Consider the following 24,302-nt stretch of genomic DNA (forward strand, 5'->3'; position numbering starts at 1 on the left):
AGTATCTAGCTAGCAAACTTTATCAACTGCTGTTTGTCTAACTTTAACAGAGAGGCTCAGCAATGTCAGTATTACTACATTTGCTGGATGAAAACGCTAAGTTAGAAAAAGAAGTGTTGCCACACTTAATCATTGACATGATAGTTTCCATCAATCTCATTTCACTGAATACATGCACATTACAGACTTTCTATATAGCTAAATGACTGAATGGGTCTGACAGTAGTTTTTGAGAAGGAGCTGATTCTGCTACTGAAGAAAACCGGCTCCAGGTGGCTCAATTTCCACATGTCACAGGAGGGAAAGATGGTGATCAGTGATCAGCCATATTCAAGGGGTTTTTCTTGACATCTTGGACTTCCAGTGAGCAACACCAGGAGTACAAGCTTCAGAGGGCAGCCACCATGGTGCACCATGAACTGCCGTTTTATGCTGACAGATCTTGATGGTTAATCTTACGGTCAGGTTAAATAAAGATAAGGTGATTAATTTACCAGCGCCAGAAGTTCGGAAAAATTCACAGACCCAATCCACCCAGCACAGTATTTGCTATGTTACACAGCTACAAATTTGTTAGAAGTCAAGATAACACTAGGTAACATTAGCCACCTAAAACCACAATATTGCATCATATTTCACATATGCTGAAGTAATGTTAGCTTACCTGTCCAACGGTAAGGAAGCCAAACGAAGGTCCCTCCATGGATCAAATGTACCGCCGATGTTGACGCTGTAGCGAGCTGAAGAGGGACGTATGAACGTCACATCCGGAAAACTCGACCCGAGTCCTTTGCATGAAAATCGGTCCACATGGTATTATAGGCAACGGAGAAAGACGGCGAGTGGTTCTTTTTTGAAAGTGATTTTTAAAGCTACGCTACAATCTTTGCACACTCTGTCAATAAAAGAGCGATTACTACTCTTACATTCCTTTAATATCTTACATACAGTACTTTTTCCCGTATAAAAAGAATAGTTAAATGTCATACATGAACTTATGGGCTACAGAGGATATTTAAGTTTATTTTACCATTTAATTTTAGGCTTAGATCTTTGGTGTTTGTTAGCAAAACACGCAGTGCTGTTATCAGTCATAAAAATGGTCTAATGATTATTTCACCAAACACTTACAAGTTCAAGAGATAGTTAGCGACGTCTCCGTCAGTCCGTAGATTCTTTTCTTCCTTTAATTTTCTCCACCTTGTGAAGCAATAAGATATGTTTATCCTTGTTTTTACTCGCAGACGGTCGCTCTCTTTTCTCGCTCTCAGACCTTCCTCTGATCGACGGACTGGTTTCGATTTTTTAGCAACTGGAGCTGATGTCTGATTAACATCAAAGGGTTGTGTCGTTTTCGCCCGTTGTTTCGCCATGAAGAAAATGTCCCTCCATTCGTATTTTGTTTAAATACCGGCAAAATACATACTAAAGACAACTTGCAGTTAGCTTGTTTTCAAATGCCCGCCTGATTTCCGCCAACAGCAGCAACACTTCTGGTTTGAACCCTTCAGAATAAAAGCATGGACTCAACATAAATGTGGCTCAGTTGCATAAATGTATGTCACATAACTCAAAACCTACCAGTTGGGATTATTTATCACAAACATTGGCAAATGGGACAAAACGATATTGACCGACTGGCTGTGTGAAACATAGTTGCGCACCTGTCAAGCAGGAACAGAGCAACATCCGCATCCAACTTCAAGCCTAGTAACTCTCGGAGGTCTCTCCATCGTTGAAAAGCCTCCCCGATGTTAACGCGGCACTTCCCCCTGGCTTGATCGTACCCCTTCTTCTTCAATCCATATTCCACGGACCTTATCCTCTTTGGCCGTCTCTCGGCCATCTCTCCTTTTGAGCAAAGTGATTATGTTGTGCAGTTCAACGCGTTAGCATGTGCTGGATTCACCGCCACTTCCCCACACTGGCCTCATCTTTCCTCTTCTTCTCCTTCTTCACCTTGTCCTTTGCAAGAGCATGAACGCCCCCTGTTGCTGTTAGGCTGTGTTGTGTGGCTCGGTCCGACCATGTTATAGACTTGAACCATATCTGACCCACTATGTCTGGCTCTCATTTACAGAACCAAGGCTGTGTAGAAACATCTGATCTGAACGGAATAGACAGCTAGCGCACCAGGGGGAGATATTCAGTGTAACTGACAAAAGGAGTATTGGATTAGAATCCCAGACTAAAAAACCAAGACAGTAATAAGGAGGTTTTGCGGTCCCACAAGACAAGGCAGCAATCTACGTGGTGATGTTCATAATTTTGTGCCTGTCAATGTAAAATGCCTCAATCAAAATAAAGTATACTGAAAACAGGTGTTTTGTGTGGAATTATGTCTTATGTCTCTAAAAGACATGGCTAGTAGGCTTCTGTCAAGAATTATGCAGGCCTAAATAGAGAAATAATGAGGTATAATTTTATTTATAGTAAGGTGTAAAGTATATATAGTATATAGTATGTAGCATGATAAAAGTGGAAAGATCGGTAGTGTTGACATATTTAACAAAATAATAATAATAGTGTGAAGTGTATCGTAATGTACTTCTCTGGCTTGGTTATATATAGGAACTTAAGAACAAAAGCAATTGTTCCCAGTTCACCTCATCAACAGGAGATTCCAAATAAAATCTATCAGCCACTGGCTTTTGTTAGGTATTATGTCCAGGACATGTACACACCATTTATTGTAAAATGGTATCCTATTTGAATATTATATTATTCTTAACACAAATGGTACTTAAATTGCAAATGCTGCCAGAGGTAGGCAAAGTTCTGAGAACAAGTGTAGGTCTTTCTGTAGTGCTGCTAGCATGGGAGTGGGCTGACATCTATGGACCAACAGACTAACTTGCTTGATGGCACCTACTCCACTGACCTCTGTGAAATATCTATGTACCCTGTACCCTCCAAGTTTCCATCAAATTCTAATGCACCTAGTGCTGCTATGCTGGAATAAAACTTACTGTGTTGTTTTTTGGTATTTGAGGTTATTACAGGCATATGCAACAAGACAAAAACAACAAAACAAAATGACCTGATGATGCAGGACCCACCTGAATTTATATCTATTTTTGTAAATTTGTAGATTCCTTTACAAATGCGCAATTATAAAATTACCAATTATCACTGACGTGTAGTACTCCTGGGTTTTTTGGGGGCCTCTCGAGGTCAGGGGCCCTGCAGGCAGTTGCAATCTTTGCCTGGTAGGCAAACCAGCCTCGCTTACATCCCTCTGCTGTATGTATAGCACATAGCAGCTTTGTGAGAAACAAAAACTATGAACAGTTTCAAGAATAAAACAATCAGGAAAAAATACAAAATATAACTTCTTTAAAATCAATTAACTATGTTGCATTTCCTCATGTATTCAAATGTAAATATTTCTGAGACACTGTAGTCCATTAGAATAAACTAGATGTGGTATCTCTTCTAATAAAGTAGATGCGGGTGGTGTTATCTGTGTAGCCCAGGACAGTGTGTGCTGACTCCCACAGCATCTCCCGCTGTGTGGGACCAGCATGTCACTGCGCTCGGCGGAGGGATACAATAACCAATGTCATCGTGGTGCTGAGGCTTTTGCAAAGCAAAAATGTCTGCCTAAGGGAAACTCGTAACTGATATATATAGAGGATATATTCCCAGATTTTGCTGTTTAAATCAATATTTCGCTATTTTGTGGCGTATTGCAAGAAAGTGAGCCTTCACCAGATCACCCTAGTCGGGATTTTAATCGGAAAAAAGGTAAAATATTAGTGGGAGTTTGCCAAAAGCTTTCGGACCTGTGAAAGAAGTTGGGAGTTGAGAAAGACCATTATTGCGTTTTGTGCTCTGGAGCGGGGGATTGAGATTGTCTTTTGCACTATTTGTTTGTCTGTGTTACTTGCCTTGAACCAGTGTGTAATTTACGTTTCAGTCGTTACAAAGGCAGGGTCTTCTCTGTACTACTGTGAACACGGACTGAAACCGCTGCAGCTGGTTGCAGTTCGCTAGCTATTTTCAGTCCATATGAACCAGTAACTGCAGCTAGCGTTAGCCAGCTAGCTAAGTGACGTTAGGTGCCTCCGCTGACATAACCATCGTTATGTTTGGAAAATCTGCCGCACAAATCACTGACATTTACATCGTCAGTGAAAGCTTCATCAGCGAGTTATGAAAATGTCTCACCAGCAGCATGCGGTGTTATTACAGAGGAACACTGTTACTGCAATAATGTGATGCTGCAGGTCCTGGCTTTGACGAGCTGTGCCATCCATTCAGAGCTCCTAGCAGCGGTGTTATTATCTCCTTTTAATCAAGGCAGTGTTGGAAAGAATAAATGTGTGAACAAAATCTTTCAGCACTTTTGATCAATTAGTATGTGGTAGCACTGTCAGTGTCTGTATATGATGCAACGCCAGAGCCAACTTTACTTCACAGTGATGGTCCTTTTATTCTGCATCCATAACAAATACCTCTCGTGGCAGTCATTTCCCGTGGCGCTAGTCCCCGCCGTTAAATAAACCAGCCAAGATGTGACCTGATGCACTGTGTTTTCTCCAGGTTACTAGACCGCAAGGATGAATCCTCAGCAGCGGATTGCCGCTCTCGGAACAGACAAGGAATTAAGTGACCTGCTGGATTTTAGTGCGGTATGATGGCTTTTCATTTCACTTTTTTTCCAGCTCTGAGGGCTTAGAGGTGTGAGGACCTAATAGGCTAAAAGAAGGACTAATTGATCAATGCTGACTGTATGATTTTAGAAGCTACTCTTGTTTTTTTTTTTGTTTTTTTTAAATCACGAGCTTCTTTTAGAATAAAACTGTAACTGATAATCTGAATGTTTTCTTTTACCCAGTTGAGTCTTTGCTCTAATTGTAGAAAAATGTTCATATTCCTCTTTTCAGATGTTCTCGCCACCTGTAAGCGGAGGGAAAAACAGGCCCACCACACTTGGAAGCAGTCAGTTCAGTGCATCAGGTAGGACCCCTTCACTCAGCATACTTCAGTGAACCCTCTTAATATGTAGTCTTTCTCTAGTCCTGCTTGCATGACTCATTGAACTGCGCACACAAAAATCAGTTGTTTACTGACTTCTGCCTTTGTTTAAACGGTGTTGGGGTTTATTTATAAATGGAGGCTGAAGGAAAATGGTCTTAGTTTCCAATCTTAGATGCGATTCTTTTCCCTCCTCTGTGTGACGCTTGTGTGTGTGCTGTTCACATCTGGTGCTTGAAACATGAGCTTCCCACCTGGAATTGTAGCGGAGCGCTGTAGTAAAGATGTGGAACAAAGCACGATGTGGGCCATAGACATGTGTAAATGTTTTATTGAGCTAATTACCACTGCGGTGTAATAACAGTGAATGTCATTCATGTTTCATCTTACTGTCAGATGCATAAATCAGGCATGTTTTGGCTGCTTTGATCAAGGTTTGTTGTTGTCAGTGCAGCAAGTGCGTACAGAAACAACACAGTATGTTCTTATTGAGATTTGCTGTGAGGTGTGTTGGAGGCAAATTTCAGTGCGATTAATAAATATTTTTGAATGAGATTCTTGTGAATACAATTAGTGCTGGAGCTGCTTGTGAAATGCAGTGTAGTTTAATGGGATTGTGGGAAATCCTCTCATCAAGTTATTTCTCTGTGTTTTTTTTCTTTGCCAAGTGGCAGTTTGATAATAGCTCAGTCCCACATATACACACATACATTGGATTGTCTTTTCCAAACTTTACTGGTCCTTTATGATGTTATCTGTGAGCATCTTTATTGTTAAACAAGTTTGTGGATGGTTTTTTTTGTGATAACAAGAGTTCAGATTCCCTGCTTCTGGATCGCTTCTTCCCTTATAAACGCTACGGGACATTAATCAGAAGCACATCTATTGTCTGATGTGCTACTAGAGAAAGTCAACAATCAAGCATTATGTTTTCTGAAAGCATGTTTTGTGTGCATCTACAAAGCCTCGTTGTAGTCGGTTATCTGTGAAACGAAAGACACACATTTAGTGGAAACTGAGGAAAAAGACAAAGAAACAAGAACAGGGCTGTCACACATGAACTATGGAGTCGTGAGGATTAATTTTAGAATACCTAATCATTGAAGTGAGGAGGTGAGGAGGATGCTGTGTGTATGTGTGTATGTGTGTGTGTGTGTGTGTGTGTGTGTGTGTGTGTCTTCAGTAAAACAAATGACAAGGAAACTCTAGTCAAACCGAGATGTTAATTTTATGTGTTAATGACAGAGAGGTTACAGACATCATCATTGGTGCTTTTGAGATGCCTTGTTGTTTTTTTGAGAATTACATTTAAGGTGTTTTTATTAACCTGTGGATGAAATATTACATGTACACCACCACTGACTGCAGCCTCTAAAATGACCGTAGAGTTGAATCGGCTTTTTTCTGAGCCACTGTAAACACACAGACGTATCAAAGACAGGAACTATTGCAGGGGCTTTTTTTTTACTGGATTGATTTAGACTATACATATCTAATAAACTGGTAACTCACTGATTATTTTCAAATTGTGGATAATGAAATGTTCTCACAAGCCAGGTTGTTGTGTCATATCTAAAGCACACTGATGATACATAATGAAATTTTTGAAGGTTCACTGGTCTGCAGAACAGTACGCATTTTTCAAAACCAGATTGCATTGACTGTATACTGACTGTGTACGAGTACAACGGCCAAGTGCAATCTCAAACACTGATGTTAGCCATGTGTTGTATTGAGAAGGCATTGCTATGTGCTGTATGATCAAATAAAGTAAGATGTGGACATCGTGTGGACAGCCACCTTTAGCCTGGGCCTTGCACTCAGTGACTTCCAAAATAGAGCAGCAAATCAGCATGGTGCTTTTTTGTGTGGACTAGAAAAGAATTGGAGACTGTCAGGAGAAATGTGTGTCACAGCCAAAGCTCATTGTCATTGCTGTTTGTTGTCTGGTGACCAGCTTTGTCCTTTATACACGTAACAAAGTCTAAATGTCGGCTGCTGTTTTGTACCACTTCCAGCAAAAAATAAGAAATAAATTAAGACATGACTGCAAACAAGATACTTAGCCTCATTCAAATTAATGACTTTATTATTTATAAGTACATTTTTTAAATAATTTCCTGTAATTTTTTTGTTAGTTATTTTGTTTGTAAAAAGGAATCTGTTCTGTTCAACTATAAAATACTCTGACATATGTCACCACTTCATAATAACCATATCTTCTGTAAAAATCAACTATACTATTTTATATTCTTCAGATATCAATTGTCTCAAATGGGCTAAAAACACAGAACTTGCCAGGCGATAGTGGATTGTCAGCAGTTTAAACTTCATTTGTATCTGATTAGTTTTAGAAGGCAGCCGTAAAGATCAGATCATTTCATGAAATGTGATATTTGGTGGATATATTTTGTTGTAAGGGGACCACAGATGAACAAGATCTGCATATCTGTTTATTCTTAGATATGATCAGTATCCTGTTTGTCTTTGAACTGAAAATAAAATGACAGTGTTATTCAATTCAAACACAATGATAATTGAATGCTTTGGCTTTTGGTCTGCGGTGTTTTTCAGCCTCAAATGTCTGAATGTAGAGCCCATGGTAAATCAGATTTTGAGGATCCTGGTTGAAACCCTGTTGCTGACTGCTTAATTGTTCCTAGTTTGGTGGTTATAAAAGAAATGTGTGCTGGGCATAAGAGGAATGGAACTGAATACATTCTTTCAAAGTTTTTAGTGTTTTTGTGGCTGATCTTGATCCAGAGTGCCAGTAACTTGAAGAAACTGCAGATATTAAATGTACCATGATTTTTTTTTTTTTTTTTCATCAGGCGCCTGCATAACTTTGACTCCTGGAGTGGATTATAATTTCAAGAAACTAAATTTGGTCTGCATCTGCTTGAATCCATTTTAATGTAAATGTGCTCCTGCTGAAAAGTGGTCACACTGACACCTTGCCATATATTGTAAAACTCATCATATAAGAGATGAAGATGTCAAAATGAACTGCTGCACCTTAAGGTGTATCAGGCCTATACCGGGTTAAATCCCTCCTCCTCCTCTCAGCCTAGAGTGCTCCTATGTCTCTGATCCTCAAGGTGGAGGAAGAAGCACCGACATAAGTGATTGTGAACATAAGGCAAGTGAGTGTGCAGACACAAGTGTGGAAATTGCAGGGAATGAGAGTTTGGATTATTGTATCTCAGCTGGGCATAGCCAGATAATTGAGGCAGAGTGGGACCAGCAAGACCCTTCAAAAGTGTGCCAGAGAAAGATGGGTTGGAGAAAAAAATAGCCAAAGTGGCTGCAACAGAGACTCATCATTTCTCCCTTCCAGCTGTGTTGATGATGCAAATTTGATGAGGCCATTGAGTCTTTAGTGTAGTGTGGAGCAGTGGATGGCTACTGTCAAATGGGGGAGTTTTCATTTAGTGGTATGTAGTGGTACATTTGTTAGCAGTGACCAGCAGCTGGAGCAGGTTGTTTTTATAAATCAGAAAAAAACTGTGCAACGTTTCTCTGATGGACAGAGCTACAAAGAGCCTCACTGGTGCTTCAGTTTGAGTTCCAGGTAGTCAGTAAAACCAAAAGCCTGTCACAACAGAGAGCCTGAGCCACAGCCCTGTGTGATGTGAGTCAATTCTCACACTAGTTAGAAATAATCAAATTATTCGTTCACAGATTTTGATGATGATGATCTTTCTTGACAGTTTCACATTTCGTCAGTAAAATAACAATTTAGGTTAAATTGAATAAGTCAGTCAGCTCCTTACAAGGAAGATATAATATGAAAACATGAGATAGTTAACATTTCCAGCACATGAAACCACACCATCTAAGTCTGTCCCTTAGAAAAATGGTAAAAAAAAATTGGTTAAAAAAATGCATTTGCAATTCTTATTGTAAATTTGTTTAAGTTTAGTGAATATATCAGAAAGAAAACAGACCTGGTGCAACTCAACAGTTGGTGTGTGTAACCCTGTGAGTGTGGCCCAGTGTACAGTTTATTTGAACTGCTTAAGATACTTTTACTAAAGCACAGTCATTGAACAGCTCTGGACCACATTTGTGTAAAGACGGGTTTGTGCTATAAGGACATTTACTGTATAGTAACTCTGGAGATGCACGGGACATACATTTCCTATCCTGGCAACTCTTCTTTTGTCTTGTCGTCTGTTTTTTGGTGGCGTTTCTGTATGTTTGTTTGTCTTGACTGTACCTTATACTGGCCCATTTCCATAAATGATAATAGTTACGTGTGTGTATATGTGCCTCAGTCAGTATTGTGACTTGCAGTTTGACAGTCTTTAGTCACTCTCTCTCTCTCCCTCTCTGTTTCTCTCTGACTCTCTTTGAATAGGAGTGTTGCCTCTTTATACAGGGATTTAGGACCTGTAGCTTAATATTGCTCTAAACGACAGGGAAGTTAATGTAATTTCTACAGAGAAATAGAAGGCTGAGACATCAAATACCCCTTTTGACCCTGTGTCCCTGTGGAAACTGTTTGGTTCACATTCATTATTTGTATACATCCAGTTGAGGCAGTCATCGGTTTTACCATTAGCTCTGCTCTCAGTGCTTTTAAACAGAAACCCTTTTTGCCACGTAAAGCAGTAAGCTCTCTGAAAGTCAACAAAACAGGAGTGTGTTTTGGATTTGTTTACATTAACATGGATGTCAATTAAAACTTTTGTTGTGAAACATTGTGGCATAAATCTGATATAATTTAGGTGTAAAATATTAGATTCTTTTAGGAAGCTCATCTTAAACTCATTAGACTGCTGCCGAGCTCGAGCTCAAGGAGTAGTTACACATACATTTACATATTCTCACACATATATAATGATCCTCAATATGTTTTTTTTTGTGTGGTAGGGGCTTTGCACACACAGGGTCACAGGAAATAACGAGAAATAATCTGTGCTGGGAATCAGGTTGACTAGTTTTGAAATGACTGACATTTCTCATTTCTCGTTTCATTCAAGATGCCGTCCGGACCAGAAGTTTTTTTCTTTTTTCTTTCTTTTTTTTTTTTTTGTAGTTTTGCTGCCAGCTGTTGTTGTGTGACGGGAAGTATTCGATACCAGGAGGAATTGGATTTTATAGATTCCTCTATCAGAGTCAGCTGTTAGATCAAGCTGAGGCTTGTGTTCAAAGGTATTTAAAAATGTTTGAGTTTAATGTTGGAAGCATATTAAATCACCATTTGGATTTCTCTGTTTATATTTGGTCTTCTCCACTGTATGTCCTTAGTGAAATTGTTTGGCCAGTTTAAATGTTGATGTAATTGCAGTTGTTGTAAATATGTAATGCCTTGTTTTGCCTGATTCACATCTTGGGTATTGCGAGCATGTTTTTTGGGGGGTGGGGCTTTTGACTTTGCTGTAGCTTGTGTTTTACAGTAAGTTTCTGTATTATCCAGAGCTACATTGGTTTTATCTGTAATTTCTGTCTCTCTCTGTCCATACAATTCAACTTTTGAATAAATAAAACCAAACGTCTTGTTAGGTTTTTTATGCCAAATGATAAACAGATCCAGTTTTCATGAATCAAACAAACAAACAAAGATCATTCTGCTCTCTATGTGTGTATTAATTGATATCAACAACAGTAAAGACACTGGTAGGTAGATCATTTAAAATGTATGCTTTGGTGATGTGCTTACAGTGCTTTTCACACCAGTAATTTGGTTCATTTGGTCCAGTTTGTGCTCACACAGACTTTCTCCAAAACAAACAAACAAACAAACAAACAAACAAACAAACAAAAAACCTAAGAGGAATAAACATACAGTCAGACAGTTGGACAGGTAACTCATTGATTGGACATCATCAGTGCCAGTGCCGTCTTATGTGTTTATTATTGTTCCCTGGTGTCACCATGAGGAAATAACTGAGACAGAGCATTAGGAGCATTATTAGGCTGACTGTCGGCTCGCCACAGTTCTCTTTGACCAAACCCGTTCAGGTTACGTGTGAAAGCACCCTATATGGAGAAAATAGATTGTCTCCTCAGCGTTGGTCTGCTTGTCCTTGCTTATTCATTGGATACGGAGATGAGGCAGCGTCACTGGTTTACAGAGATTATACAGAGATTATAAATAAATGAGCTGATATTTGGCCTTTTTTTCCTCCCTGCTGTTCGCTAAGATGACACTTTGCAACATTTCAGCCTCGTTACATGATCTTACACCAGGAGTATTTCATTCGAATCTCTGAAATCTCTCCCATTTGTACAAAAACGGGCCATAGTCTTTCTGTTGGATGAATTTTTACTGAATTAGGGGCTCGGGGAGGGTGTAGCTGTTTATGAATGACCCAGCAGAGACCGTAAGAATGGAGCAGTCAGTTATGATAGCTAACATCTGTGTTTACTCTGTCAGCCCTCCACATTCTCAGCACAGGTTTTTTTTTTTCATTCAATCACATTGTTTCTCAGACATATTTCTATTCATTCCCATAGGTAGACTGCAATCAGAGAGTACTACATAGCAGAGGTTACTCTTCTGAAACATGCCATAGCACAGGAACTTAAAAAATAGCATTAGGAGACATGTTGCACTTAGCAGACATGTTTTATATTATGCCAAAGACCAATTCATCAGACTTAAAGTTTGTGTGTCTCTAATTTATGCAGGCTCTAAAAATTCTTGAGGGTCACCTCACTTATAGGACATTCAAGGATACAAAGTGTATCCATAATGTGGCCTGTCGTAAAATTGCTGAATATAGTTTTTCTAGTTGTTGCTGAATGTTTTTTTTTAGTAGGCCTGGACTCTGCGAATCCAGTAGTTTCCATCAGTAGTAAATGTGTAATACTGAATCCTTAAGCAGTGTTGTGAGTGGTGACAGGGACCAAGCAAGACAGGATGAAAATGTCCCTTGTGCGCCTCCCTCCAGTGTGGCCATCTTTCATCTGTTTTGTAACCTTCACTGGCCCACCCTTCTCCTTTGGAATGGACCCAAAATGTAACCAAACATGCAAATATCACACCTGGTCTTCCAGCAGAGTAATTCTGTACTTAGAGTCTACAAATATATACTAGTTCATAAATTATTAAAACCCATCAGATGTTCAGCAATATTACATTTTTATGTTTCTTGTAAATCTCTTATTAAATATCACAGAATAACCACAACTGAATGGTGTTTCTGATCTTAAGTCTTCCCTCAATCATTTAAATAGTTAGGAGAAATATTAGAAACACCCCTCAGTGTGGCAGTGTACAGTTCAGCAGCACCACAAACTACACCCTCTGAAACTCTCATCAAGTTGAATTGACACCTCTCTGAAGCTGTTTCAAGAAAAACTCAGCATTAGAACCATCATGAAGGTAGGAGTTACTGCAGGACTGTTATATTAAACTGCTTTAGTTTTAGCTGGGTGTTCATATTAAACTGACAACTGAGTGTGTGTTCACCAGTTAGTCTGTGACTTTGTCTGCAGGCAATTTGGTTGGCTTTGAGTTTTCAGAGCCTTGCCTGCTGCTGCTGCTGCTGGAAACATTTGTGACTAAACCATATAGTAAATGTGCGGCTTCATCAAGCAGTGAACTAAAAGAGACCAAAAAGCTCAGTGGGGCTCCAGAGTTGGTTTATAATTCATGGGTTTGTCACTGCAAGCCCCTTGACACTAATTTGATCCACTGTGAAAATAAAACAACGTTGATTATTGCAGCTTTAAACAGTGTATGAGAAGGGCATGGCTCTCCTCTCTGGGGATTTTCTACATCTTTGTACACAGAGCCTTCATCAGTACAGCAGCATTGGTGCTTCTAATTCATTATCTTTACATTATAGCCAGTGCATTTGTTTTTTTTCTTTCCTTCAGCCTCTTGTGTCAGTGAGTAATCTTATTGTGCTGGCTGTCTGTGTGAGGAGAAGAGAGGGGACCCTTGAGCCCTGGTAAGAGATGGTAATCAGACGAGATGACAGCCAGTGGCCCAGAGAGCAAACACTGACCATTGTTACATTCAGTGTGTGAAAGGCTTCAGTTGGGCCACAGTAGTGTTGTCACACTCAGAAAATTTGGACCCATATGTTATTAGTAACACATGCAGTAGTTAACAGAAGTACCACTGTTGGAATGATAATGATGAGCCAGCCAAATGATGAAAGTGAAAATTAACTATATTTTAACTATATTTTTTCCCTAAAAACACCAAAGAAGAGCAAATGAATCTTCTGTGTGCTAGCAGCAAAACATCATGTTTGTCAGGATGAAACTCATGTATAACTCAGCTCAGTGGAGCATGATGTTCTGGTTAGAAAAATGCCACTGACTTTCTGGTTAAGTATATAATTAGATTTACGAGAGAAGTTTCTGACTAAGAATTTATTTGCGGCACAACAGCGGAAAATAAATGTATGATAACACCACAGAATTAGCATCTACAGCTCCTACAAAATGTGAAATTCATAACTCAAATTGGCCATTGTCTCACTTTCTAGTACCTCAAAAACATATCATACCACTTTTCCATCACGTCTCTGAGGAGCTCTGTTAAGCTTCTATTGCCGAGTGGAGATACCTCATTGCAAATCATTTGTTCCATTTTAAGGTTAGAAATATGTTAAATATTGAAAAGTTGTGTTTGTTACTTACTATATTATTATTTTCCTGAGCATACACAATTTCTTTCAATCTGATATTTTCTTTATTTGACATTGAAGATGAACAAATGGTATTGCATTTTTACTGAGACAGATGAAATTACAACAGGGGCGATCAATAACTTGGAGACTTGTTGATGTTTTACCCGCTCTGCAATTATGTTTTGTTCGTGGGGACTTTGGCTGTTACCGCAACACAATATTGTCTCAAACAGCAGGAACAATTGAGGCATCAAATGTTTTTTACTGACTATATCACACAAATTAGATTGTAAAGATCAGATATTATATTTTTCAACATATGCCAGATGGTCTGGCTTTGCAGTTTGGTTGGAGTTATTGATTTTATTTGTTTGATTTTTTTTTTTTTTTTAACTTAAAAAATGAGTTTTTATTAAATTTCAGTGCTCAGCTGTGTGGAAGTAGCCTGGTGTACACCAGTGCCAAATCATGAAGTTGTAAGTTCCTTTTTTTACGTTGAGGTATATAGAGGAATGCTTATTTTTTCAGTTCATGCAGAGCAAAATAAATGATGCCATTAAAAATAGTTCTTGTTAATGGGTCACTTTTCTTTTCCATTTCCAAACAGGAACAACATAATTAAATTGTAAAATCACATCTCTGTCATGTCAGTTTTCAGGGGAGATAACATTACTTTGACTATTACGTGCGTGCTGGAGTGATATGTTAATCAGACCTTAGATATAACACAGGTCTGCCCTTTTAATTATTTGTAGCATTGCCAACATCTGTGCAGGTTTCATCTGAAGAAAGCAAGTGGATTTCGGGCTCTTGACCTCAGACCATGGTTTTGAGGACCACAAAACGACGGTTGCAAAGTTTTCCATTCAAATTCTGTTTTTGCTGCTGGCCAGACATATTGTTTTGGCTGCCAATTAGGGCTGCAACTAAATGTTGATTTTAAGAATATTTTCAGCAGTTGATTAGACAATTATTTTTTGAGTAATATATTTTTTTGTAATATGTAGGAAAATTTGGGAAAATGACCATGTCCAATATCCACATATTCACATCTTGTGTTGCTTAACCAACAAACCAAAACCCAAAGATATTGAATTTACAATGATATAAAAGACACAAAAGCAAAAAAATACACATGTTTAAGAAGATGGGAAAGCAATTGTGACACAAAGGAATTAATTCTAAAAATAGTTGCCAATGAATTTTCTGCCAATTGATAAACAAACAAATTGTTTCACCTGTCCTGCCACTATTTAAAAAGACTAAACTTAGGAAAAATTACTATGTTATTGTTCCTTGCGTGTTGCAAGGTAATGTTTAGGGAACTTGTGGGAAACACTTGTAAGTTTTGGAATGTCCACACTTCATGTGCAGTAGAGGGAAATTACCCACGAAAGACTGGAAGAGATGAGACATCAGATGGTTACTATGCATCTCTGTGAAACACTTCAGTTTTAAACAGAAGACATCCTGTTAAATGCAGGTTATCTTTGTGATTCAGTTGTTCACATCTTCCTCATTGTGTTTCTGTGTGTGTCTGTGAGGCACAGAGAATGTATATGTACTGCGTGTACGTCCACCTATAGGAGTAATCTGGACTTGCGGACTGAGTTGTGCGTCTCTCTCTCTCTCTCTCTCTGACAGGTATGGATGAGCGGACCAACCAAGCATCTTGGGCCCCAGGTGGCGAGTCCAGTCCTTCCTATGAGTCCTCCCGGGTAAGATGACCCACACCTTACCTCCTCTGAATGGCCTTTCTGCTCCACAGCACATCATTTAACACTCATTACGTCAAAGTGGTACATTCACAATGCCATGTTGTTTATACTATGATAGACATATTTCTCGGTGACAGAGAGGACTGGTGGAATAGATTTTTTCCCCCCAAGTATCCAAATTTGTGTGCAGTCGGCAGGGAAATCCAGTTACTGTAATATAATATTATTGTTGGATTGAGCTTCTTGTTAGGAAGGGAGATCATGTAATGGACATTCCCCCCAGATGTCGTCCCAGCACACTGTTGATTTTTTTAACTACATCAGCTGACATTTCTCAGTTATTTGAATAGTTTAGTTTAAGAAATATCAAAAGAAAAAAATATATAAAACAGAAAAAAGCAGTGATTTTCACTCTTGACAGTCTGAAACAAGAGCATGCTTTGTGTTTTTGCATTGAACAGTTAATCAGATATCAACATAGTTTCCAGTTAATTTTCTGTGGATCAGCTGATCGATTAATCGACCAACTGTTTCAGCTCTAATTAGGAGTGTTAAGCAGGCAGCAACAGGATGCAGAGCCTCAGAATTAGTACATGCTTCTTGTTGTACATTTGAAAACCAACAGAGATGATACAAGCTGATGTAGTGACAGTGCAGGTGATTTATGTTTTAATGTTTTTATTTATGTTTTTATACCTGCCTCATATTCTGTAAAAGCTAGTTATAGCAAACTGACTTTAACTACAGTAAAAGATCTGATGGCTGAAAGCTCCGTGCTTAAACTGCAGTCCTGTTCTTACAAAGAGTTTATACATGCTCAGCATTTTTGCAGACATTACAGTCGTGTTATTTACAGTCAGTTTTATTTGTCACTGGAAGTAGCAACTGGCTGCTATGTGAATGAATGCAGGGAAACATGACTCCTGCCTCTGCCCTGAAGCAGCTAAAGGGTAAATGAACCAGCTCATTCATGGCAATATTTCAGAAGCATTTCATAAACAAAATATTCCCTGTGCTAGAATCAGGCAGTTTTCTGTAGTACATCCAAACACTGATGATGACTGATATGAAGCTGATTTGAAAAAACAAAACAAAACAAAATAAAACCTTTTTGTCTCACACTTATATTGCACTGTGCAAAGACGGTCAGTCGCATGTGCAGCTGAGCAGTTGGTTCAGTATTTTGTTCATGGTCACGGGTCTACAGAAGAAAAAAAACTGTCTGTAGTTCCTTTGAAGCAGTGGAAATTATTGACATTAACTTTGATATTTGCATTAGCTACTCAGTATAATAATTGTGGCCTGATTTTAGTTTATTGTTTTTCTTAAAGGGGAAGTCATAATCACAATATTTTCGAAGGTGATGTATTTCTATAATAATAATACACATGTAAAACTGTGTTTAAACTGCACCTCTGTTGTCCAGTTAAAGTGAGAACATCTCACTGTTTGTGTGAGAAAGTGTGAACAGATCTCCCCCTGTTTGTTTGTCCCTCACACATTGGTTGTTCTAGATGCCCTGTATGAATTTCATTTAATGTCAATCTCCTGTCACTATCTATTAGAATTCAGTGAAATGTCAGAGCCACTCGGGCTGCGTTACCTTGTTTATTTCTCTGTGCCCTTCCCGAATGAACATCTACAGGCTATGGTAACATAGGCAGCTTGATTTGAATTATAAGACAGAGACACTTGAGATATCTTTGCTCCAGGTGCATAGAAATGAGTGTTTCTGACATTGCAAGGCACAGCATCAGCCAGCAGACAGCTGTTTGAGTCTCCATAAGGCGTGCTCACAAACACTTGCATCCCACATTCTCCACACTCACACACAGCTGCGTACACACCTTATATTGATACAGATTTGATTATATAGCCTCTAATATAATATATTCTCTCTATCCTGCTTCAAGAAGTGAGTGGCATTTCTTATGAACCTTAGTGGTCTACAAAAATCTTTTGAATGATTTTTTGAAATTTACGACCATTTTGTAATTGACATTACAGTTATGACTGGGCTTCACAGATATGTGAACAGTGACATAATTACATTTAGAGAATAGTAGCACATTCCAGTTATGAATGTAATTATTAATTGATGATCATTGAATCTGTCATGATGAATTCATTTCATACATCAGGTGAGTAAAAATGGAGCTGAGTCGTGTGTTGTTCAGAAGATTTTTGCCACAACTGTGACAAATTATTGAAGTGAAAGAAATAAATTTCCTAAAGCCTGATTAGCTGATAAAAAAAAGACTCATTCTGTGTCATCCTGTGTTTTATTTGTCAATGATAACATACTTTACAGAGGGCAGATAAGAAATCAAGAATACTTGTACAGTGCAATGTAATCCATTCATTCAGCCCTGCAACAAATGCTGCCTGTTCTTATTGACTCTGTGTCAGAGAGATGTGAAAACATCCCAAACCATATAGAACTAAATTATTGTTATTCTGTTCAAGTCTAACAACAGTAGGTTCAGCACCTTGTTTGAATATGGTAATACTGTACTAGAGCAATGTGTTGTTTAAGCAGTGTGTGTCTGTTTTTGTCATCATAAATGTGGAAATATTTCAGGATGGAAGTGACATCTGTATAAGGAAAGACACTGACAACAAGTAATAGACATGATGGCTAAAGTAAATGGGCTGACTGCCACTGTATATGACTACTCCCCAGGTTGTGAAATTAACATACATCACGTGTTGGTGGTAATATATTTCTGAACAATGATTTTCCACTTGTTATAAAAAAATCACAGTAATGTTAACACACTAACAAAAATAGATTCTAACAAAAATACTAACATTAACACAAAATCAGTCATTTCTGTGGCTCCTATCTTTGTAAAAAGCAGCTATCTACTAACCAGTATTGTGCATGGCCCCGTTTTTTCATTGACGTATTTCAAATCATATATGCATTTCTGAACCACATGTTCTGCTCATGGGTCATGGGGGTCTGCAGCTTATTACTGCTCATGTTGGGCAGTTTTTACATTTACACCCGCTGTAAATTTCACCTAGATAGATTTTAAAGCACGTTTGCACCAGATGATTGTGTCCCTGAGATTTTAAGATGTCCGCTGTGTTGTCAAGACCTTCTGTATACTTTTCCTTGACTTTGGAAGGCATAGGTAACAACAATGTTGTACTGTAGAAAAGACTTGAGTGTTTGATAATTGATCAAAAACTGGAGCTATTTTCTTGTATTTCCCAGTTGATGCTGTATTCACAGTATCTGTCCAAGGCTCTTGGAAGAAATCCTCAGTGCTTCATCTTTCAGTCTGTTACAAAGGGAATTCAGCCTTGTCCCTGAGCTTGTTTGAGCTTCTGCGCTACGAGTGTGTGATCAGTCGACTGTGAACAGTCCTGAGCCCTGCCGTGCTGACCTTGGCTCCCAGCCAGCCGCTATATCCTGGGCAGCTGTGGCTGTAGGCTGGCGGTCTGACAGTCAGGGCTATGCCCACCGCTGCCGCACGACAACCCCCACTTCCCCAGTGCCCTGCCCCGACTTGATACTCGACCCCACACGCATCCATCACGACCATATCATCACTTCCCAAGCTGCCACACGTTCACCTGGGATGCAGCGCACAGACTGGAAGAGATGACTTTTTAAACGCTGTGGCGAGTGATTGGGGGACAAGGCGTGAGCTCCGGCCATCACGCTGCCACAGTGATCTGACAGTTATTTAGCCGGTAGTGCTAACGTAGCCCCGTGGCAGCGATGACAGCGTGTGTTAGTGTCTCGGATAGATGTAGGCCACCAGTGTTTGGGAATGATGAGGGATCTGTGATTGATGATTTAACGGTCGCAGAGCAGCAAACACAGTGTGGGTTGCACTGACGCACAAAAGTGCAAGGTGAGCCTGGATTGACTATTATCCCCCCTACCTCTCTTTCCTGCCCTGCTAACCTGCTAGCCTCTTCCTGCCTCACAGTTCTCTATCTCTAAGCTCTATGTTTTCATTACCAAGTGATTTCTAATGTTTATTTTGAAGAAAACTGTGTGGCATTTTGAGAAATAGGTTTATTCGCTTTCTGCTTTAAATGATAAAATCAGCACCACTCTCATATCAGTCAGTTAAATAAAAGGCTACAGTCAGTGTTAAGGCTGAGAACAGGGGGAAACAGTTACCCCTTAACACATTATGCACTGCTTCTTTCATCTGTACAGAAAGTGAAGTGTAAAAACAGCAATCGATGCTTTGCAATTTTGTTTGGAGGATTTTGTGTGTTTCCATTTCTGTGACACTTTGATTTTTGTACAGATTAAACTGAGCTTTAGGGGTTTGCTGGTATGTTTCTTTATCTGTGGACAGAACCAGGATAACTGTTCCCCAGTGCTTCCACTCTTAATGCTAACCTAAGCTAACATATTCATATTTAATGGACAATATAAGAGAGTAGAGAGTGATTAAGTGTATTTCTCAAAATTCTGAGCTTTTCTTTTAAGTGTTCAGTGTGAAGCGTTTTTCCTTGTTTTGCTGCAAAGGAAAGGAAATGTTTTTTTCTTGCTAAGGTTAGCTGTATATGTGTAAGCCCGTGTGTATGTGTGAGTGTGTGTGTGTGTGTGTGTTAGTTTGCTGGAGCGTCTCACAGGGCCGTTGTTATTGAGTCTGTTCATGGTGTGATTAACAGTGTGTGCGGCCTGGCAGGAACACAATAGGGAATCTCTGAGGATTCCCTCGACACAGCACAGCACTCCACTGCCTTTGAAATTACTCCATCACCATCCACTCACAAAAAAAGATGGATAATAAGATTTACTTTTTTTTTTTACTGTATGTTGAATGCAAAGGGTATGAGTTGGTGAAAATAGCTCTATAGAAATGCAAGCCCACTGCTGCTCGGTCCCTCTGGTGGGAGTTAATGTAGTTTTGGGAGATGTATTTGACTGGAGCACAGGCGGATTTTCACAGGGCTTGGGATTAGCACTGTAACGGAATATCTTTTATTACATGGGACCCCGAATTCTCAAAAACCATACTGTGACCGATATTTAGACCTAAGCCCAGGAAGCTGATAACTGTCATGAAAAGGCACTGTTAAGCTGCAGGAGAAAAAGGCAATTTTTTAAGCTGCAGGTAACAGGGAATGATGTAGGACTGCATCTCTCTGTTTGTTACCCGTCTATTAAACAACATCTTCGTATGAACTACCCGCATGAAATGACATATAAACCTGTTATCTTATAGATGAAATACTAGAACTAAAAAGAAAACTTTAGAATTGATATATAGTGTTTAGATGTTTGTTTTATAGATGCATTTTAAGAAAGAGAAACAAAGGTTCTCATAGGTCCAGCTGTTTTCTATGAGCTAAGAAATGAACACAAACTTGTAAATGTTTATAGTTGATAAGTTGGAAAAATGAAGTGCATATACTGAAGAATTTAGTGATGCATCAGTTAAATTAACGAAATTACTTTGATGACATCCTGTAGGAAAGCACTTAATCATGTTTTCATTTAAAGATGTGAAAATTGGCCCAAAAATGGTCTCACAGTGGTAGAAAAAATATTTTGATGAATAATGCATAATGAAGTTTATTTTACTGAGTTAATATGATTTAGACACACTTAAGTCTGTTTGAGGGTATGATGTATGAAAGACATTATAATAATTACTAAACTTTATTTCTAAAGCATCTTTCGTGCAGGACAAAGTGTTTTACAAGACAGTGTAAATAGCAGTGAATATACACATAAGGGGGGGGGGGGGTAAAACAAACAGTTAAGTGATAAAGAAAAAGAACAAAATGTAAAACGAAGTAATGTAAAAATATAACTAATAGCAGCATTTAACCACTTGCACCATCATCATCTTAACTGGAATCTTTTAAGACTGAGCACAAGTGTACGTGATCAGATGAGTCAGGCTGCTTAAAAGCCTCAGTAGATGTTTTCGTCCTCTAAGGGGAGGCATTTAAGGCTGATAGTTTTCACATCACATCCTACTGATCTTTGATATGGTTAAAAAAAGCAGTAATGTATAAAACATACCACTGATGTTTCTTATAACAGTCTGTACTGTTTAGTCCATGTATTATGGATTTCTGAACCATTTAACAGTTAAAACATCAGCTACAGAGACAGAGACCTGTTTTTCTGTTCTTTTTTGGGGACAATTAATGTACAAGAGAGCGGACTGTTCATTGGCATAACCAACCGGTTGTGCTCTCCTCTTACTAATTAGTGGTATGCAATAGCACTCAATTAGTGAAGTTGCCCAATAATGTGCTTAATATTCTGATCTCTTCCCCCAGGGTTTTGCAGACAGCCCTCATTACGGCGATCATTTGAGTGACAGTCGATTAGTGTCCCATGAAGGATTGTCTCCGACACCTTTTATGAACTCGAACATAATGGGTAAGTAAATGATCCTCTTCAGCTCACCCGTCACATGCCCTTTGGTAGTGGAGAAACATCCTGTGAAGAAAAAAATGGCCTGACTGAGGTTAAGGCACATCATACATCTGGAGGTAGTGCCACTCAAAGGCTTGCCAGGCAACAGGGCAATTTTCCTATCTCCTGCTGTCTTTATTTTCTCCCTTAATTCCCCTCCCCTTTCTGTATCTCCCTCTTCCTCCTCCTGCGATGACCCTCCCCTAGGCTAGAAGTCACGCCATCAGTATAGGTTTCCGTCATAAGAAGCTGTCTCCTAGACATCAAAACTGCCCTCAGCAACTTCAAATGGCAGCAGGGCTTTGTGTGTGGTGTTTTTTTTTTTGTTTTTTTTTTGGTGAGAGGTTAAACAGACCGTTGCATCAAAGACCATCTCATTGAAACATCAAAAATTTTGAATTTAATATAGATTATTGGATGTTCATTTATTTTTTTGCAGTCTTTGCCTTTGGGTTTGTCAAATCATGCTAGTTCTTGTGGAATGGGAAGATTTCTGTTTCTGCATTTTATATTTAATTTTCAGACCAGTTTTATTATTATTGTCTGTCTCAGATCAGATATTCGTAACCTTTTTGGTCTGATGTAGCAAAATATATATTGAAAAAATACCTTGTTCTGCAACTACATGCTCTGGTGCTGACTTGCAATATGTTCTCCCATTATAACAATTAAAAGCTGTGTGTTATCAGCTCTTTGGCCTGGCATCATTGTGATGTGTAACCACTCGACAGTTTTATGGCTAACTACATCTCAGCTCATTATGTAATGGCCCTGGAGACTGGTTTCCAAGCAAAGCGATTAGTTCACAAATGGGTGCTGCTGAATTGAAAATGCTATCTTTCTTGTAATTGATCATGTGACTGTTTCACATACACTGCAAATCTCTCCCCCACTTGAACTTAATTATTATGCTTATGAGCTGCTGAATATAGACGTGATCTGATGCAATGATATGTCAGATTGAAACAGTATGATTGTAAACTGGAATTGCCTGCGCTTATCTCAGGCCTGGAATTCAAGATGAGTGTGGTCTTATTAAATTGTTTTTCCATGGTAATATGTGGGACTTGCATGGATTTATGGAGTTTTCAGCATTGGCAGTAAATCATGTCTGGAGGGTAACTCCTCATCAACGAACAGGCTAGAACAACTGCACAACCATGAAATACACAGTTATGCTTGTAGGTAGGGCTTCGGTAGAACAGGTAGTAATGGTTGAATCCATTCAGTCTACAGTTTCTGAACCATGAATAGGTTGTCTCAAGTCATCTCAAGGCACAGAGTAGTTTCTGAACCTCTGAGGTGGCCATCAGTCACTCCGTCAGGTGTAAGCAAATGTTTGGCCTGAGAAAGTATTCAGACCATCCCCTCATTGTGTCGGACAATACAACATTGCCAAGTGTGTAAGAAGATTACTTTGTAATGTGACTGACGTGAATCCTCACTCCACAGTCATTGCCAAGCAAGATAAAACGATTGACTAGGGAAAATCAAGGCAGAGAGCTTTGTCTCACTGATGTCCTTTACCATTAATTCAACATGCTGAGCTGGCTAAACTGCTGCTGTGAGGTCTGCCCAGAGTAAACTGTGTCGCACAAACCATGGACGACAAATGGCTAAAGACACTCAGAAATGACCCAGAGGTGGCCCGCAGTCAGCTTGGTGTGTCAGGGCCCTTAGGACCTTTTTTATGTTTCCTGCTTGTTATTCAATGTATTGTTTCTGATGGGAAGTGCCCAATTTGTGACCCTAATGTCATACTTTCCATATTTACATGGATATGTTTAGTTTATCAGCACAGTAGATCTAAACCATGCTTTGTGTTAGAACATGCACCACTGATTAGAAATTTCCTTTGGAAAAATAACAAACTAAAACATTTTCTTTTGCTGTAGCAAAGAATATCAGTCCTCTTTGTATTTCTCTGCAGTTGCAACTGAGCAGTCATAATACTGCCTGGCCAAATAGCTTCAAGATGAAATTACATTTTTTAAAAGATCTCTAGAGTTTGAACGCAATGGAGAACATCAATCTTGAGGAAAAAGAACACGATTTGAAAAACAGACCTCTCCACACAATCGACTGCAGACTTCTGATCCTCTGCGACCTCAGTGGAATATGCTGCTGCTGTCCCATGTGCCCACCAAATGTCAAAATAACAGTAATAATGTAGATCAAAGAAACCAGAGGCAAACAATGACTAACTGTGCTCCGATCTTGTATATTATGATTTGCGTGTGGCTGAAATTGGGTCTGCATGTGCTAGAGGCAGGTATGTAGATGATGGTACATGCACAGTATTGTCTATGGTTGGTATGGACTGGATTTAGACATTAAGACTCACTTAATCAATCAGGAAGAAATCATATAACTCCTACTGGTAAGACATTCCTGTGAGCCACAGCACATACTGTAACTATACCTGAGCACAAAAACACTGGACACGATGGATGCATCAGCTGTTGTACTATATGCCATTTAAGGTGCAGTATAGTTTTGTGAAGTTATATTACTCATAATGGGTATTAGATAGCAGGTAGCTTGTTCTTAAAATGACATTAAATGTGAATAGAATAATTCAGCTTTGTTTTATATAGA

General features: G+C 39.0%; 1 protein-coding gene across 5 annotated transcripts in view; it reads left to right on the forward strand.

Moving 5' to 3' along the window:
- The first annotated feature begins 3,563 nt into the window (after window positions 1-3,563).
- The window catches only part of tcf12 (transcription factor 12), a 72,825-nt gene continuing 52,086 nt past the window's right edge, over window positions 3,564-24,302 (forward strand). For 3 of the 5 annotated variants that reach the window (XM_018667920.2, XM_051078135.1, XM_018667921.2), the window contains exons 1-5: window positions 3,565-3,747; window positions 4,546-4,634; window positions 4,890-4,962; window positions 15,219-15,292; window positions 21,566-21,668. In XM_018667920.2, coding sequence (XP_018523436.1) covers window positions 4,563-4,634; window positions 4,890-4,962; window positions 15,219-15,292; window positions 21,566-21,668 — 322 coding nt within the window. In that variant the 5' untranslated portion in view covers window positions 3,565-3,747; window positions 4,546-4,562. Of the gene's footprint in view, window positions 3,748-4,545; window positions 4,635-4,889; window positions 4,963-15,218; window positions 15,293-18,939; window positions 19,162-21,565; window positions 21,669-24,302 lie in introns of those variants that run through there. The other 2 variants (XM_018667924.2, XM_018667922.2) reach the window with 2 other exon arrangements.

Source organism: Lates calcarifer, linkage group LG2 (genome assembly GCF_001640805.2).
Source record: "Lates calcarifer isolate ASB-BC8 linkage group LG2, TLL_Latcal_v3, whole genome shotgun sequence".
In the NCBI taxonomy this organism is placed as follows: domain Eukaryota; kingdom Metazoa; phylum Chordata; class Actinopteri; family Centropomidae; genus Lates; species Lates calcarifer.